General features: G+C 43.5%; 1 protein-coding gene across 1 annotated transcript in view; it reads left to right on the top strand.

The window, feature by feature from the left end:
• Nucleotides 1-19,529, top strand: part of EIF3G (eukaryotic translation initiation factor 3 subunit G) — a 38,351-nt gene extending 18,822 nt beyond the window's left edge. Inside the window, exons 3-10 of the mRNA XM_085600771.1 lie at nt 1,621-1,706; nt 2,753-2,812; nt 7,624-7,728; nt 9,541-9,733; nt 9,845-9,955; nt 10,722-10,858; nt 11,769-11,875; nt 19,424-19,529. Of these exons, the coding sequence (XP_085456897.1) occupies nt 1,621-1,706; nt 2,753-2,812; nt 7,624-7,728; nt 9,541-9,733; nt 9,845-9,955; nt 10,722-10,858; nt 11,769-11,875; nt 19,424-19,439 (815 nt within the window). The 3' untranslated portion in view covers nt 19,440-19,529. The remainder of the gene's footprint in view (nt 1-1,620; nt 1,707-2,752; nt 2,813-7,623; nt 7,729-9,540; nt 9,734-9,844; nt 9,956-10,721; nt 10,859-11,768; nt 11,876-19,423) is intronic.
• Nucleotides 19,530-19,736: the final 207 nt, after the last annotated feature.

The following is a 19,736-nucleotide window of genomic DNA, read 5'->3' as shown; positions in this document are numbered from 1 at the left end:
ACTTTTCAAATCTTCAAATATTCACCAAAATTCAGCCGAGTGGCAAAAACGAATTTACTTACCTGTTCCTAGGTGAACTCCCAGTGCTGGATCTTGATGCCCAGCACTGACTCTGAAAAATCTCTACAACTGTACTTACCCTTAACTCAATTTTCTTCCATAGGAAACCATTGACTGTTTTTCTGTGAAATTTGTTCTAAGTGTCGATTTCTGCAATCTTTAAATATTCTTCAAAAATCGTATGATATCTGAAAACGTAATTGCTTACCTATTTTGGATAAAGGTCCCAGTACTGAGTCTAGGCACCCAGTACTGGATTACAAAAGTAACGAGAACATACTGTACCTGTCACCTGCATTTTCTTCCATAGGAAATCATTGACTGTTTTCTCTGAAATATTTTCTAAGTGTCAACTTTTAAAATAGCTAAATATTGTTTAAAAATCACTACAGTACTTAAGTCGACTTCCATCACTTGATTCTGAATACTGACCCAGGACTGAATCTAGGATCCAGTCCTGGAATTCAAAAAGTAATCTAAAAAGTAATCTGTTAAAAATAACTTGAATTTATCATTGAGCTCAATGCATTGTTGTGTTTAAAATAGAGTTGCCATTGCAACCACTTGTACATGTTTACAAAAAAAGTATTTATATGAAACCTCTCATGCTGAGATAGTATATTTTAAATCCAAGTGTTGGTTCTAAAATAAAACAAACATATAATTTTTTTTATATATAAACTATTGGCCTAGAGTTCAGTTATTGAGTGTGTGAGACCATTTGCTGACTGAGTGTGTACAACAAATGCTTTACACTGTCCTCTGGTACTGCCTTACTGCTCAACCAAGCTACCACTTTAGTGAGTAAGGTTATATCCAACTTTAACCTCTGTCAAACCCTGGGGGACTGTGGACTCTGTACACCCTGTACCTATTAGGGAACAGTATATACAGAGCCACTTTCTCACAAGGAGTGATCCCGAACACTAGAACGCAAAGCGTTCTAGTGTGGAATGGGATACTCCTCTGCCGGCACCCGAGAGTTATTGTGGCAGGACCAGCAGTCCTGACACTATCCTTGTTAACCTTTAGATTCTTCTTTCTTTTAAGAATGTTTTGATTGCAGTAATTCCTTCACAAATGGCCAGAGATTGCTTTTTGTTATGATCTTGGGTTGTGTATTCTGCCTGACATGGTGCTTCTCCGAACCCATTCAACACTTTATTAATTTAATTTTAACCAGGCTTTATGATGCCTTTGTTTTTCCTGGAAATTTTAAAGCATGTAACTTGGGAGTTAGGTCTACAAGGTGAATATGAAGGCCAGTGTAGTACTAGAGCTTTTGTTTGGGGTTTTGTAGGTAGTGACATTTTGAAAGCTGCCAGTGAGTAAATAATGCTGTAGTACGTTTTCTATATAAGCAAGGTTGTTACTAACATCTCAGGATTCTGAAAAGACTGTTGTAGAAATGTTTCAATGGGTATCACATTCCTCGTTGCTGCTTTGCAGTGCAGTTGGCATCTTTATTATAGGATCTATGTACACATCGGGTAGGTTTGTTTCCAGGACATCCATGCAGACTATCATTTGTGTTTTTTACTTTATCTTGCTTTTTTGCAGGTGTGGATGCACCAAAAATAGTTCTCGATGAAAACCATAAGGTTGTTGTAGATTACAAGACAGATGAGGATGGCAAGAAGTTCAAGGTGAGTCTGATACGTAGTTTTGTTCTCAAATCCATGGTAGCTCAAGGCTGCATAGCAGAGGCTTGCAGGAAAAAATGCCTTTGTCTGCAATCCACAGCTCTCTTTGTAAGATGGTCCCCTGAGGAAGACAGATTTGACTTTAATCTAGAAATTGCAACCATTGCTTAGTTCAGATGAAAATTGGCAAGTCACTAGCAATTTCTGAAAGTTTGGAATGACTAATTTAAGCGTTTACTACCACTATCTTGCATACTTAATAAACCATCATCCTGCAAGTGATCCTACATGGTGGCAATTAAAGAGGTCCGGATTCCCCCACAGAGCTCCAGCTTTCTTGATTTAATGCTTCTAATAATATTGTCTGTCCAAAACCTGTCTTTTAAAAAGATAATGAACGCATTTCTGATTTAAGCTTGGTGAGGCTATGACCTTTTAGTGCTTGGCGTAGTCATGGTGCTCAGTATGTAAATATCATGGCCTTTTCATCAATCCATCTCTTTGTTTATCCAAAATGCTCTCATAAATATTTTCTTTGCTATATCTGTACTCGTCACTTTATCATATTCTGCTTTCCATTTATCCTATTGGTTTTGAATTTGGGAGGTACTGGGGGAAAGGTCCATGCTTCTTCATTGATAACTTGTCTTGAAGGACAAGGCACGTCTTCAAAGTTTAAAAGTGAACTGACTGCTATGGAGTTTCCTTGTTGCATGTAAAAGACTAATTGAAGAGCACACATGTACACCAGTGTTAACTTATTAAAATGTGATTTTTGTTTATTTCATTTGCTCCAGTGTAGTATTTCGAACCTTCTGCCTATTTGATTAATTGGTAGTTTATATACTGGTTCTTTCCTTGTCCAACCCAGTCTACTTGCTCTGTGTTGCTCTTCAAACCATAGAATAACATGTTTTCAGACCTGTTGCCAAAAATTCTCCTTAAGGAACAAAATTAATTGAATCGCTTAAAATGTCGTGCAGTCTGTCCCTCCTTGCAAGAGTCGCCTTCCAACCTCTTTTTAATAAATGAATTCTTTATTTTTGCAGATTATCCGCACCTTCAGAATTGAAACGAGAAAGGCCTCCAAATCTGTAGCAAGAAGGAAGGTAAGTTTAGTATTAGTGTTGTCAAACTCTCCGTGTATTTGAATGATTTTCTTCTCTTTTTCTCCCAAACTGGGCCTTTGTTTTATGCATTTATTTATAGCATTTCGTCAAAGTCGAGAAGCTGGGCCATTTTCTCTACCAAACGGATATCGGTTCTGTAATTTTCTGGAGAAAAGAAAATTGTTTTGATGTCAGCACACTTTCCTTTCATGACTGTACCCAAGCATAATCCCGTTTGTGCTTCCCTGTGTCATACTGCCCCTTTCACGATCCTTTGTTACCCCTCTTTTTGCAACAGAGACTCAGTCAGAAGTATGTGCAGCCTTGTTTTTTCTATTCCTTGGGCCACTGTGCTCTCGGTCTAGTGGTGAGACAACCACAGGAGACCTACTACTGAGCTTCAGATTTCGCCAATCTGGATTAATCTCTGGGACAGTTATGGTCTATTTCAGGCTTCTGCTGAAGCTGATTGCTCTTTCTGCATGCCAGCCCCATACATCACCTACTGAAATAGAATCAATGGACCTTTGACCAACTGTGAAACTGTGCCGTTTGCTCAAGCCCTCTTCATAGCTAAGAGGAACATTTGGTGTTGATTTTGTGGTTGTGAGAAAACAAGACCACACGTCTTATGTAATATTTTATGGAAATTACTGGGCAAAAGTCACATGCCTTTGAATCTTTAGGAACACTTTCTGACAAACCTCTTAACACCGGTCTTACATGGTGCCAGATTTTACTCTTTCACACAATTATTGCTCGCTTGTCTTGCATTGGGTTTCTTCTTCACCTCGCTGGCCTTTAAGCACTTCCTGTTTACGTACATTACACATAAATATTTCTTTCTTGTTTCAATTTAATCCATCTTGTAGGTTGGAAGATTAGTTCAAGTCACTCCAGATGAAAATTGTTTCTTTTGATAATGTTGGTCCCGCCAGACGTGTGTCTCTGAATCATATCTGTACTCCACTGCTTTGCCTTGTGGCTATATGTAATTGTGCTCTGATGTACATGCCATTACAACAGCTTTTGTGTGCTTTTCAAAGAATAACTTGTGATTGTTTCAGTGGTCACACCAAAGGTTTGCTTGGACTTGCATCCACCAGATTTGTGAATTAGTTCTTGATGGTGGTTGCCAAAAACCAGGAGGTGCACCCTTCTGTATGTCCACAAATATCAACCAATACATTCTGTTAATCAAAATACTATTTGACGTGGTGTCTGTTTTATCTGTTGCAGTGCATATAGATTGCTATTTATAGAATCTGGAAAGTAGCTTGTTTTATGTGTAGCCTGTGTATGGGCACTGCAAAGATATAATTTTTGAAAGAAGAGGGTATCTGAGTAGTTTTAAGCAAACTCTCAGGTGTCTTTTAAACCTCATTCAAGGACATCTCTTTTCTTTAATGAGACTTCTCTCAGATCGTCATGTGTGCATCTAGAACGTTCCACAGACTAGCCATCATGCAGTGTATGTCTGTTCCTGAACCTGTTAAAATGGTTATTTTAAATTCAGGCTGTACTGACAAGTTTTTGAAATAAAAATAACCAAATGTTTGTATAATGGCAAAACACTGATCCAGCTCAGGAGCTTCTGTAGTAACTTTAGCGCTTAAAATCTGACTAGAGCAATGATGTAAAGGCGCAAGAGTATTCTTTATCCCGGTCCCTGCTCTTCCATAATAGGTGTGGGTGTAGGAATCTGGCTCTTTATATAGTGGACCAAAAAAAGGTACACTGTGTAAAGTGTCCAGGCAAACACCAATGGAATTACAGAGGCACAAATGACACCCAAATGCTCCCTTTTTTGGTTGTGCTGACTAGCAGTACGGCATGTCTGAGGGAAGTGCTAAGCAAATATTACACACACAAAGGCAGTAAGTGAGACACTCAAATAAATCCAACACCAATTTATAAAAATAACGCATACTTTTATACAAATTTAGATACCATGATCATCTGAATCTGGTACGCAAGTACCTTTTTGAGTTATGAATTTTTACAGTTTTAAAAAATTGATTTCTGAAGCGGTAATGTTATCCTATTGAGGAAAGACATAAAATGCATACTGGCACTTCACAGTGACTTACGTGACAAATACTCACAACTTAAGGCGAGAATGGTGCAAGGTTCAAGGCAGCACCAGCAGGTCACCTGGGGCAGCACAGGGCCATCCGGGTGCAGAGGTGCTATACAGTGTCAAGTGCCCAATATTATCCGATGGGGGCAAACTCTATTCAGGCACTTAACAGCGACTTACGGAGCCAATCTCCTGGACTTAAGGTGAGTATGGGGCAAGGTCCAAGGCCACTCCCAACAGGTCACCTCAGGAGGCTCTGGGGCGTCCGGGTTCAGAGGTGTGTTATGGTGTCTGGTGTCCCATTCACTTTAATGGGGAATGGTCAGATTTCAAAGAGGCTTCAAGCTGGTACTGGGAGACCAGTTAGGGTGACCCAACAAGGGGGCACGGGTCTCACGATCCTCAGGGACGTGGGCACACCTTCGGTCCCCTTCTCCGCAGGCAAGGGCGGCTGGGTGCAGAGGTGTTCTAAGGCGGTGGGTTTTCGTCATCGGAGGCACTTGATGTAGAGTGCACAAGGAGGCTGCATGCTGCGTCGGTAAGTCCACTGAAGGCAAACCCAAGTGGTCTTTGTCTCTGGGGGTCAGAGACTACGCTGGCACCGTAGGCCAACTTCAACTCGGGCTAGGGGTCACAGGTGCAGTGGTGCTTCCCAGTGTCAGGTTTGCGGAGGTCCAGAGGCACATCAGCTGCAGGACGAGACTACTTTGGCATAAGTTTGTCGAACAGCAGACAGGCTGGCAGGGTTGACGCCAAGTCAGTTCCTTCTCCACAGTCCTTGCTTCTTGCTGCTCTTCAGTGTCCTCCTCCTTAGATCAGCAGGAATCTCCTTTTCTGGTGCCAGGAGCTTCCCTAGATTTAGGGGTGTTAGGGGAGTGTAGGGTAGTAGCCAATCGGCTACTTACACCCCCCCCCCTCCCCCCCCCCCCCCAATATGACCCACTTCCTGTGAGAAGTGGGCATAATCCTGTCTCAGAGTTCCTAAATTTTCCATCACCACGATGGTAGACTTTTACATTTTTGTATCCACGTCACATGGCTGACCTAAGAGGTGGAACTTGCCTGAGGGTGGACACGCCTCGCCGACTACTAATGTTCCTGCTTGTCAGGATTAAAATGGGCCCTGGTCAGGGGGTTTGGCATCCCCTCACCTCTGAGGGAAGCAAGATTTGCATACCAAAGGTGGTGGGCTTTTTGAAGCTCTCTGCCTTAGAATGCCAATTTACAGGTCATTCTGTTGGAAGGGGGTGTAAACACCTCCTGCCAGAGCAGGTTTTGTCCCTGACCTCCTGAGAGCCTAGGCCTTCACCCCTAGAGGTCAGAAGTGTATCTGTGATGGCAGGCTGGTCAGAGCCAGCCAGCACACTAGAAGTCTAGTAGGGTCTATGGGGTACCTCTACGGCATTCCCTGGGTGTATGTATCAATAAATCGATCACTGGAATCGGTGTGAGTTTAGTAATACGAGGTGTTTGATACCAAACACCATATGTTTCATTGAAGCCATTATGTAGCTAGGTAACTCATTTGGACTAGTGCCCAGTACATACCTTAACATAGCTTCCCTGCTCAATTGCAATATCTAGTAATAGAACTAGACATCACAGGGCCATATCTGTGTCATTACCTCAATCTGCTCATGCAGGTATGTCAAACAAAAAACGGGGGGAGGTAGAGGTTAGGTTCACCCTCCTTACTGAATGCAGTTCCACAAAATACGGAATTAGAAACCTAACCATAGGAAGAACAGGGATTCCACTGAACATGTGTGAAAAACCCTCTTTCCAGAAAGAGAAAATATTTTCTAGAGTCTCCTCACCCACAAGGGTTACCCCTAGGTGGCATACTTAATCATTGGGGTCCTCTCAATCCGCTGCGGATTGAGGCATGCTGCGACTTGCGAACTACGTAGGAGCACTTCGTTTTTGGAAAATGTGTGGTGCAGTGATGTGGAGTGTGAAAAACAGGTTAAAAATACCTAGCTAGTGAGCTAATATTTTATTCTGCTCCTAGTCGGTATGTTTTAAAATCAGGGGTTAATACTAGGGAAAGACCTAACTGTAATGAGTATGGTGTCCCTAGTACTGGGTCGACATGTTTCGAGCTTTCCACTAAAGCTCTTATTCAGGACTACGCGAGGGCCATCCCTGTGCGTACCACTCCTAAAGAATCCTGTGAATAGGAAACTATGGGGTGCACGCCTAATGTGTGTTCACCTGATATTTAACACATACGATTGTACACTGACACACTGTATCTGTAGGAAATAAAGCAAAAGGAAGATTAAAAAAGCCTGCATACCAGCCAAGCAGATATGTCCTCACATAAAATATAATACTCCCTGCCTAGTGGCTCAAAGACCTGCTGAAGGGGTGACTTACATAATGGTTTGCACTATGTCATGCAGCCTGCAATGGCTGTCAGTGTGGATTTGTGTGTGGGTCCCCTAGGGTGGCATAAGATATACTGCAGCTTTAGTACCAAAACTTTGTCTCCATATTTTCAGTTTGTCTTTTTGCTGAGTTACTCTGAACAATTTGACCAAGCGGCAGGGATAAGCTGAAGGACTTCAGCATGATCTGTTGCGCAGAACACTGATCTCTACTTCTTATACTCTTAACTCCCCTTGGAAAGTGGGCATGTGGATCAAAGACATTGGGATGTAAATGTACTTTTCGGAAGCAGTGCAGTTTAGTAATGTTTCCTTTTCCTTCTTTATTTTTGGGTCATTAGAACTGGAAGAAGTTTGGGAATTCTGAGTTTGATCCTCCTGGACCGAATGTTGCCACCACCACGGTCAGCGACGATGTACTCATGACATTCATCAGCAGCAAAGAGGTAGAGTAAAAGCCAGTGAAGTTTTATAGAGAATAGTGGAAAATCAGCCTTTTCATCTTTGCCTACAGTTCTCATGTTTATCAAAACGTTAAGTGGGAAGTACACATTGTATTGTACTTGAATACTGTAAATGTTTTATGCACTCTTCTAAATCAATTTTCTTTTTTTTTAATCTAATTAAAAAAAACATTCCAAATCGGCCTGAATTATAGAGCTGTGCAGTTGCAAAGGTTCTTTGCCAACCATGCAATCTTAAACATCTTTGAACTTTATCAAGTTTTTTAAATGAAGGGATACGTTTTTTCCTATCAAAAGTTTTGTGATGTAAAATATTCTCTAATAGAAGCATTTCCTCTAAGCAAAGTTGGGTGTATTCTTCAAGCTGAGAAAGCTTACCAATTATACAGGTAGAGTAGATTCAGACACCATTATATATCGTGATAAATTTGTGTAACTTGGGTTCATCCAAAGCGTGGCTTCATTCGACAGTTTTATATTTTTAATCTGGAGCTTCTTTTCAGTAAAAGATGATGATGGTTTGCATTTAGGGAAATTGCTGTACCTGACTCTTTCAGCTAAGAGTAACTATGACTAGTCCACCATAATAAAGATCCAGCACTCTCCATGTCATGGATTTGCTACCTACCAGGACAGTAGAAGTAGCACCTACAAGAACAGGATAAAAAAAAAATGTAGCGTATAAACCTTGTGGACCGAATAATGGTATCATGGTAACTTCAGCAGTCATTTTGATTAGCATTAGAAAAGGTGAATATTAAGAATGACCATCAGGGAAACCCAACACATTTCACATTACACATCCCTACTACGTGTAGTAAATGTGTCTAATCCCTCCCTAACACCTATAGATTTGTAATTCACCTCATGGTGGTTGTATTGGCTGAATGAATAGTAATATCGCTAATTATTTTATGCCATACACTTATTCCTGCATACCTCAGAAAGCTATTGTGCCTGCAGACGGATCATGGCGCCCCAGCATCTTTCCTAATGCAATTAATCTATGTCTGCCACTCTCCAATCATCAGGTCTCTTTATAGCATACTGTCCAATGATTCTCTATGGGGAGGGGGAAGGTGGTCTACAGCTTTTGTATCTTCACAATATAGAATGAACAATGTCTCAGTCAGAGATATGTCCAAAAGGCAAGAAAATGTATTTAACTTTGTTTCTATCTACTGTCCAAATCTGTTCCATACATGGCCTTGCAAGATAGAATGGAAGGTACCTTTTTGCAGCATTTCTTTTACTTTTGTTAGCATGCCAGTTAAACAGCTGTTAAAATAATAATGTCATATTGAACGCTTTATTAGTTAACATTACATTTGATAATGTTAGTTTTCGAGGCTATGAGCCTCCTACAGGCACACCCCGAAGAGTTAATGCTTTAGGTTTATCATACAATTTGGGCTGATTTGTATGGAACATGTATTTTTTATGTCACAATGTGTATTGCACTGACGACCGTTGGAGAATATTTCACGCTTTGGAGCAGGATGAGTAGTTAGTAGTCTACTTACAAGAGAGATATGGAAGATTCCGTTATCATAAAACATCTGCTACCCCAAAGCTTCTGTTGAACTTGTATGTGTTCAAGGTGAGAAATTCCTCCTCTAATTCTACTAACACGGATTGTCGAAGAGTAAGAGCAATAAAGGAAGTCTTAGAGCAGTCATTTGTGTAAGATTAGACCTTTCTAAATGGCCTTGATTTTTGAGGAAATGGGCATTGTTCTCCTAAGCTTCCATCTCCTCGAGCTCATCTAATTGGCTTTTTTAATCCTAAATGTAGGACCTGAACCCTCAGGAGGATGAGGACCCGATGAATAAGCTGAAGGGCCAGAAGATTGTGTCCTGCCGTATCTGCAAGGGTGACCATTGGACAACACGATGTCCATACAAGGACACTTTGGGCCCAATGCAGAAAGAGTTGGCAGATCAGCTGGGGCTAACTACTGGAGACAAGGAGAAAGTTCCTGGTGGAGGTCTGTGTCTAAAGTTGTTTTTTCCGATGCAATGATCAACTCACTACAGACCTAAATAAATTTATCCACTACTAATGTATGTCCTGTTTAACTGTGTTAATTTCTATGCAGAACCTGATGCCGCACAAGCTGCAAAGAGTAGCACCACAGGAAAATATGTACCTCCCAGTCTGCGAGACGGGGCCACCCGGCGAGGAGAGTCCATGCAGCCAAATCGCAGAGGTATACCTCCGGTGAAGGGACTCAGTTCTAGCTCCTCTCAGTTTAAATTTACAATTAAAATAATCCTTCTGTCGGTAATCTGAAGAAACAATCTAGCACCCACCTACCAGTATAATCTGTAAAAATCCATTTAAAGCTAAAGCGGCGTAGATTGGGTCTACTGGAGTTGCTGTGAACAACTTCCCATAATGCTATGTTTAACTGTAGAAGTGACTGTTAGACTGCAACTAAAGTAGAGTCCCCTCCAAACTCTTTCCTCTCACTCCACAACATAAACCTGGAACGAGAATAAATGTGATCAGTCTGCTCGTCCTTTCATTCACAGCATTTTTCTGAACCCAATGTAAATGCAACCAAATACTTACTTTATTCAGTGCAGCCACATGTTATCAGATCATTGTGGTTTGATCATCCAATGGCTGTTGCAAGTGAGTGTATCGGTTTGCACTCCCAAGTTTATAACAATGCTATTAAGCAACCTATTTGCCCCAAGGTTGAAAATGGAGTCTTGGGAACTGCCTAGTTAAAAAAAAAATGTTTTTATTGCAAAGCAGAGCATATTCAAAACCTAGATAAAGTTGTGATATGAGAAGCATTTGGGTGACGGAGCTGTCTAAGCTACCTTTTTTACCGTTTTCCTGACTGCATGTTTTGTGACGTTATGTGAAGAGTTTGTATCTGTCTTCAATTCTGCAGTGTAGAAGTACTTTACCTCTCGGGTCTGATCTGTGGCCAGCCTGTGCTAACCATCTTTTGCCTCTCCCAGCTGATGATAATGCTACAATCAGAGTCACCAACTTATCTGAGGACACTCGAGAGACTGACTTGCAGGAGCTGTTCCGGCCTTTTGGATCCATCTCCCGAATCTACCTGGCCAAAGACAAGACCACTGGACAGTCAAAGGTAGGTAATCAGCAACCATTCACAAAGGTTGCAGAGGAGAAATCTGGACAGCTTACAGTGGTGGGGTGTTGAATACTTCTTTTTTTCTGTTCTTTTTCTAGTGTTATGTTCCGATGTTGTTGTTCTGTGTAGTGTACAGTTGTCTTTGAGGTGTAGTTGCACTTTATAAGTAGTTTTATGGTTAAACAAACCCTCTTTTTGCGTGAGCACCTCCATTTTTGTGCTGACTGATAGTTGAGCTCTGCACAATGAGTTTTCATCTCCAACAACATGAAAAAATTGGCTGATTCCCATTTGACCTACAGAACTTTAGGACTATAGTATATGGCACTGAAAATACACCCATGGCATGAAAAGTTAAATGTCACCTGTCACCTGAAGACCATATTGTGCTATCCACTAGGGTGAGCAGGAAAACATGGTATCCGGTCTACTTGTGTAGTGTCACTGCTGCAGATTTTAAAACTGCAGGTAGACAGGACAAAATATCCATATTTGGCAGGAAGGTACCTCCCAGTAAGCCTTCTAGCTTGCATGGTAGGATGCCTAGCATTTAAAAGTGCGCCTTAGAGTGATTTCCTCCTATATTATTAGATCTCCCAAGGAACCAATAATGAGAGTGGACGATGGACAATGGGGTCTGAAAGCAGACTCTGTTTCAGATTCCACATGCTAGGATGTCCAATTTCTTGTGTCTGCCAGAGTTCAGGGGCGAGTATCAAATTCTTCAGTGTTACGTGTTTGCTGCTTATGCCTTAGTAGTGCTTATAGAAGTGGGTTGCGGTCCACTTTGCACAGAAGTCTACCATTTCAAAGCCTAACAAACTGAGTATGCGTCTGGGTGCTTGCTATTTTTTTTATCAATGTCCTGAATTAAGACCTCTTCCTTCTCTGTTCTTTCTCTATTCAGGGATTTGCCTTCATCAGTTTCCACCGCAGGGAAGATGCTGCCAGGGCTATTGCCGGGGTGTCTGGCTTTGGTTATGATCACTTGATCCTCAACGTCGAATGGGCCAAGTAAGTATTTTATCCTGTCGCTGTACTGCCTTATCCATTTGTTAATCTGAAGGCGAGCCTCTCTTGCAAGGGCTCATTTAGGCCCATGGTTCTTATGTTTTCTAGTTCTTGAAAGCTCCTTAAGCAAACGTTTTTGCCTTGTTCTAGATTGCCTGCATTCAAGCCTGGGGAATGGGCTAGAGTGTCTTAACTTTGATCAAAGTTCAGAAATGTGTCTTGTGATGGTAGCAGATATACATATGTTCGAGGCATATGAGCTACAGATTACACACTTTTACATAGATCGCCATCTGGTGTTGGGTCCGGATGTTTGTACTTGTTTTTGTACTGGAAAGTCTTTGGAAGTCATGAGGTATGTGACTCCTCCTTAGGATCATAGTGCGCATGTGCATCGGCTCCATCCTCAGATTGTTTTTTTCCGCCATCGGGTTCGGATGTGTTTCTCGCGCTCCAGTTCGGAACCGTTGCCGATTCCAGTTTCGATGCGCAATCCTTCACCTTTTCGACGGTGTTTTCTCGAACGTGACCCCTAATCGGCGCGCATCTCTACCAATCTTCCATTCCGGTCATCGAAGCAGGCCTTCGGGCCGACCCGAGCCTTGGCATCTGGGTCATGGAAAGGACGCCATTTAAGAAGTGTCCTCGATGTGGGTCGAAGTTTCCCCACACCGATCTGCATGTGGTGTGTAACATCTGCCTCTCTCCCGAGCACGAGGCCAGAGACTGTCCTGCTTGAGCCTCCTTCCGCTCGAAGACCATCCGGGTTCGACGAGCGAGCCATGGTCCTTCGAGCTCGTCGAACCCGGATGGACCATGGCTCGCTCGTCGAGTTAGATCCCCGACGACATCTTCCACGAGGGTGTCTGTGCCAGAGGAGCGGGTCAAAGAAGAGCTCATCAGCGCCTCCGAAGCCGATGACTCTGACATTGAAGAAGTGACTCCAGCTCAACGGGTCGTAAGTACAGACGTCGACCCCCGACCCACTCCCTACAACAACAACAAAGGTTTCGGTCACGCCTTCGGGCTCAGGTGCATAACGACACAGTGCTTCCCATGCCCCGCCCTCGGGCCCGGCAAAGAAGCCTACCAAGCCTTCCGGCGACTCGGGCTCGAGTGCCTGTTACCGGTGCCCGAACCCAATCATCGGCACCGAAAAAAGAAGCCGCACCCATCCTCGGGCCGACTGCTACTTCAACCCCGAAGCGTTCGGGACCGAAGACTCCAACTAGTGACTCCCCGGCACCGAAAAAACACTCCGAGCCGACGAAGAAGCCACTCCCCAAAAGTTCGGACTCGCGTTCTTCGGAGCCGAAAGACATCGACACCGAAAAAACACACAGAAACCGACAAATCGCATGGCTCCAAGCCCAAAACAGCTCAGCAGCCAGAGCCGAAAAAGCCCTTGATGCCAACACCGAACACCCAAACTTCTATGGAGGAGCTTTTTCAACCAGACCCTCAACAAAAAACTTTAAAGACCCTAAAACCGGTCAATTGACTCTCAGTTCCAGAAAAAGACCACTGAACATGCCTGCACCAGCTCCACCACCTAAAAGAAGGGATATAGCCACATCACCTCTTAGGGTACCCTCTCCACTACCACCACCTCCTCCTCCACCCCTCCCACCTAGGTCTCCTACGCCATCCCCTCCACCAGTAGATGACGACTACACATATGATGACACAGGGGACGGTGACAACAACATGCCAATAGATGACCCCAGTCCTTCAGGCTCCCCTGACCCATGGGATGACTATAATACGCCTGATGTCCCTAATATACCACAAGAAGACATCTACTCCTCTAGGCCTTCACCAGAAGATACCATGGGGTTTAATCAGCTAATACCCTGAGCTGTCCAGTACCACGGGGTCGACCTCCATACAGATCCAGTCGAAGATGATTTTTTAATAGACACTTTCGACACCACCCAAAGGTCCACATCCACTTTGCCAATGCTTAAAAGGGTGATTAAACACGCTACAGAAGTATTTAAAGACCCTGTCAGGACTAGAATCATCAACCCTAGAATTGAGAAGAAATGCAAAGCTGCCCCTACAGACCCAGCTTACATTAGGGGCCCTGTTCCATTAGACTCCATGGTCGCCTCAAATGCTAGGAAACTGGCTAATTCGCAGACAACAGGGGATGCACCTCCACCCGACAGAGTCTAAACTCCTGGACGCCTCTGGCAAAAGAACAGCGTCCCAGGCAGCTAATATTTGGTGCATCGCAAATACTCAAGCCCTGCTAGCCAGATATAATAGGGCTCACTATGATGAGTTGGAGTCCCTGCTCCAACACCTCCCGGACAAATACAAACAGAAGGCCAACGACCTAATACAAGAGGGTAAAGTTATCACCAATACCTCTATCCGGTGTGCTCTTGATGTAGCAGATACCGCGTCCAGAGCAGTGAACACAAGCGTCCTCCTTCGCAGGCACGCGTGGCTACGCATTTCGGGGTTTAAACCTGAGGTGCAAAGCTCTATACTAAATCAACCATTCGACCAGCAACACCTCTTTGGCCCTAATGTTGATGCGTCCCTTGAAGATGAAAAAGGAAACAGATACAGCCAAATCAATGGGAGCCTTGCAATCGCAAGCTCCCAGACGTTGTTTTTGTCGTTCATCCTACAGGGGCAACTCCAGGGGATACTCATCTGACACCCCATCCACCTCCTAAAAGTCTCCCACCCAATCCACCTTCACCAGAGGTTACCACAGAGGAGGATACCGAGGTAACAATAACAAGGGCAGAGGCAAGACCAACAACACCCGCTCTGCCTCCACCCCTGCCCAATGACTTCCCTCCGCTTCCCCCGGACCATTCCACTCCTGTCATGGGAAGACTACAGCAGTTCCTTCCTGTCTGGACCAACATCACCACAGACAGGTGGGTGCGACAAAAAGTGCAATCAGGCTACTGTCTCGAACTTACCTCTACCCCCCCAAACATTCTACCAAAACAACGTCCAATGTCAGCAGACCATTTGTCACTCCTCAAACAGGAGGTGATTTCCTTACTACAAAAAAATGCAATAGAACCAGTTCCCCTGCACCAACAAAACAAGGGAGTTTACTCCCTATATTTTCTATACCAAAGAAGGATTGCTCTCTGAGACCTATTCTAGACCTCAGACCACTAAATAGGTACATACAATCAGACTACTTCCACATGGTCACACTTCAGCAAGTCCTCCCTCTACTTTCACAGGGCGACTTTCTGGGCACCTTAGATCTCAAGGAGGCCTATTTCCACATTCCTATGCACGCTGCTCACAGAAAATATCTCAGGTTTGTAGTGGACGGGCAGCACTATCAATTCAAAGTACTCCCTTTCGGAGTCACAGCAGCACCAAGGGTATTCCCCAAGTGCCTAGCAGTAGTCGCAGCCCATCTAAGAAGACAACACATTCACATCTTCCCATACCTCGACGACTGGCTCATAAAAGCCAGCTCGTACAACCAGTGTGTTCGTCACACTCACACGACTATCCAATTACTCCACGACCTGGGGTTCACAGTAAACCACACCAAGTCTCATCTGCAACCCTCTCACACACAATACCTCGGCGCCACAATAAACGCCTTAAAAGCGTTAGCCTATCCCAGTCCAGCAAGGATAGCAAGTATCCTCGCTCTCCTACCCAAATTTCAGCCGCATCACTCTCCCAGCTAGTGTTCATGCAGCTCATAGGGATGATTGCCTCTTGCATTTTCATAGTGCCTCACGCAAGACTCCAGATGCGTCCATACAAGAGTGCTTAGCACGACAATGGAACCAGGCTCAAGGTCCGCTAACAGATCTGGTGTTGCACTCACCGCTCTCTGCAGTGGTGGAACACCAAAAACATTTCCAAAGGGCGACCGTTCCTAGAGCCAGTTCCTCAGATTGTCATGATAACGAACGCATTGCTCTCCGGCTGGGGAGCTCACCTACTACATCACACCATACAAGGCAAGTGGACACCTCAACAAAAGTTATTCCACATCAATTACCTGGAATTACTGGCCATATTCCTAGTCTTAAAAGCATTCTAAAAACAAATATTGGGCAAGGCTGTCTTAGTCCGCACGGATAAAATGACAGCCATGTACTACATCCAAAAACAAGGCGGGACACACACTCTGCAGCTCTCCCAGCTAGCACAAAACATATGGAGGTGGGCTATACCTCAGAATATATTTCTCTTAGCCCAACACGTCCCAGGAGTCCAAAACACCATACCAGATCTGTTAAGTCATCAAACACAACAGATTCACGAGTGGGAACCCCATCCACAAGTTCTCCAACCATACTTTCAGATATGGGGGTAACCACAGATAGATCTTTTCGCCACCCACGAAAACGCCAAATGCCCTAGCTTCCCCGCCAGATACCCACACCCATTATCCAAAGGCAATGCGATATGGATGAACTGGTCAGGCAGATTTGCGTACGCTTTTCCGCCTCTCCCACTCATACCACTGGTGGTGCGCAAACTACAGCAACACTCTCTAACTCTAATTCTAGTTGCTCCAACTTGGGCCAGACAACCGTGGTACACCACATTGTTGGAACTGTCAATAGTCTCGCACCAAAGATTACACCTCTCACCACGCCTCTTAACCCAGAACCGTGGAGATCAGACACCCAGACCCAGCTCAGCTGAACCTTGCGATCTGGCTCCTGAAATCTTAGAGTTCGGTTACCTTAACCTTCCTCCTGACTGTATGAACGTCATTAAGAAGGCTAGACGCCCTACCACTAGAGCCTGCTATGCAGCCAAGTGGAACTATTTGTGGTATATTGCCATAACAATACCATCAATCCCCTAGATGTGTCTATCCAACACATCATAACCTACCTACTACACCTACAAAGGTGCAACTTAGCCTACATGTCTATTCGGCTACACCTTGCTGCTATAGCAGCATAGCTACAAAATAGACAACATTTATCACTATTTAGAGTGCCCGCCATCAAAGCCTTTATGGAAGGCCTCAAAAGGATAATTCCTCCCAGAGTTCCACCCTCACCTATCTGGAATTTAAATATCGTGCTCACACGACTGATGGGTCCTCCGTTTGAACCTCTACATAAATGTGAGCTACAATTCTTAACATGGAAAGTTGCTTTCCTAGTGGCTATAACTTCTCTAAGAAGAGTTAGTGAACTACAAGCCCTAACTATTCAGGAACCATTCTTACAAATGCATCATAATAAGGTTCTCCGCACTAATCCTAAAGTCATTTCCCCATTCCACCTTAATCTGTGGAGTTGCCCGTTTTCTTCTCGCAGCCACACAGTCGCAGAAAGAGCTCTTCATACTTTAGACGTTAAAAGAGCATTACTCTATTACATTGAAATAACACAACCTTTTCGGAAAACTAAACAACTTTTTGTTTCTTTCTCACCACCACACAAAGGCGATCCCATATCTAAGTCCGGGATAGCCAGATGGATTGTTAAATGCGTACAAATGTGCTACCACAAAGCAAAACGCATTTTAACTGTTCCTCCTAGAGCCCACTCTACAAGAAAAATAGGGGCTTCAATGGCATTCCTAGGCAACATTCCATTAGATGATATCTGCAAAGCAGTTACATGGTCTACATCACATACGTTCACTAAACACTACTGTGTAGATGTGCAAATGAAACAACAAGCCAGTGTAGGCCAAGCTGTACTCAAAACCCTATTTCAGACTACTGCAGCAGATAATGGTGGCCGCCGCTAGACGTGGGACTGCTATACAATCTATGCAAAAGTGTGTAATCTGCAGCTCATATGCCTCGAACGGAATATGCTACTTACCTGTATGCATCTGTTCTTGGCATGTACAGCTGCAGATCTACACACGCCCACCTGCCTCCCCGGCTTCCTTTATCTGTTCCAGTATGATCTTATTTAGATAAACTATACAAGGGCATCCTCGTCCTGTTTATTACAAAGAACCATCATTTCCCTGCTGGCGAAAAACAATCTAAGGATGGAGACGATGCCCATGCGCACTATGATCCTAAGGAGGAGTGTCATACCTCGTGACTTCCAAAGACTTTCCAGGACAAAAACTAGTGCAAACATCCGGATCCAACACCAGATGGCGATCTATGCAAAAGTGTGTAGATCTGCAGCTCTACATGCCAAGAACAGATGCATACTGGTAAGTAGCATATTCCTTTTTATTTTTTTGCATCAAGCACGTGATTTTTGATCGACCTGTGCGGCTGTTCATTACAAGAACTTTAAATACATATTTATTTTTTGAGGACCTGATATGGCGATCAATACAGCTTTTATCAACTGATCCATTCACAAGCATCACAGTTGGTGCCTTTCTGCACGGTGCCCTACATCACGGTGGAGTTCTTAAGTTCATATCCTAATACACCTAGGTTCTGAAGCCCTGACCAGTGGTGGAAGGGCCATTTTGGATTAGGCTTAGCACATTTAGTTAACACTGCTCCGATGGTGCTTTGAGTGGTTATCTGCGCTGCCCCATCGTTGTACATCATGCCTGCTTGAAAGCATACCCTGGCTTTCAATGTTAAGACCACCAATAAATCCAGGCTTTTCTTTTATGGTCAGCAGTATCAAAACGGTTTGGTGCAAGGCCTGAGCACCTGCTTTAGCCTCCTTTAACCTTAGTATGCCAAAGGTGAATTTCTATACTCCAAGAATGTCTTTAAGGTGTTTCTGCCGCAACAAGTAGGCATTATGAAACACCCACGCCTTTGTCATTGTACTTCTCCAGTGGATACCTTGGCCGATTAATCCAGTGATGCAGGTGAAGTGCACTTTCGACGTAGTCCCTTGCAGTCACCACCTTACTTTGTTAAAATTCTGCTTGGCTCCTGTCACGTCAAAGTCCAAACTTGTGTTGTAGGAAAAAAATAAGCAGGCTGCACCATACACCGCCATCAAGTCTAGGTTTAAGGTGTGATGCTGCATTGAGCAGGTCAGAGTATGCTGCACAGTAATCTGTAAGTGCTGGGAAACATCTTGGTAGAAGGGGGCAGGCTGCATTAAGTGGGACACCATTTTATTTTTATGCTAAATATCAGTTGGATGTTTCTAAGCAGATGGCTCCTGCAAATAAAGACATGAAATCCCTCTTAAACATGTATGCCATCCCCCTTCTCTTTTTGTACTCACTCCGGTTTCCGATTGTCCAAATCTCTCTTCCACAACACTCTTCTCCACGAGTTAAGTTATGCACTAGACCCCATGCAGGCCTCTTGGGTCTTTAAGGATTCATATTAAAGTTTTAAAAACCTGTCTGGTTTGTGTAATATCATTTGTTGGGTCTCCTGAAGGGGCTATGTTTTTTCTTTTGCACCTCTTAAAAATGTAGACTGAAGACATTCATGCCCTGTAGTTGCTTTGTGATTCTACTGTGATGCCACATCCTGTGGCTCCTCACTTCACTGTAACAATCGACTCGTGGTAAACGCGTATCAAACCAGCAAACGATCTCTGTAAAATAATAGATTTTCTTGTGATTTTGACTTCTCTTTTTTTTTCTTTTCTATAACTGTAATTTTATTTCTCTTTTCAACAGACCTTCAAACAATTGAAGCCTTGACTGCAGGACACCGAAAACGAGTGAATGATTCCATGTGGTTGTTCAGAAAAAGTAATATTGAATAAAAAATACTTTCCACACAGTCTGTTATCTTTGTGGTCATCAACCATTCTTCTTAAAGATAAAATTTAAGATTGTGTTTCAGAAAATATTTGTCGGCCATAAATTACTCTTGGAGACAAATTCCCATATCCTGAATCGCTAATGTTGCATCTGATTCATTTTCTGACCCTAAATTCCACTTGTTGCAGGAGGAAAGCTACTAGAATGGTGGATTTTCCTCTGCCTT

The sequence above is a fragment of the Triturus cristatus genome, chromosome 4_2 (assembly GCF_964204655.1).
Source record: "Triturus cristatus chromosome 4_2, aTriCri1.1, whole genome shotgun sequence".
Lineage (NCBI taxonomy): Eukaryota > Metazoa > Chordata > Amphibia > Caudata > Salamandridae > Triturus > Triturus cristatus.
The sequence above is the reverse complement of the archived record's forward strand: the minus strand, read 5'-3'. Positions and strand labels throughout refer to the sequence as shown.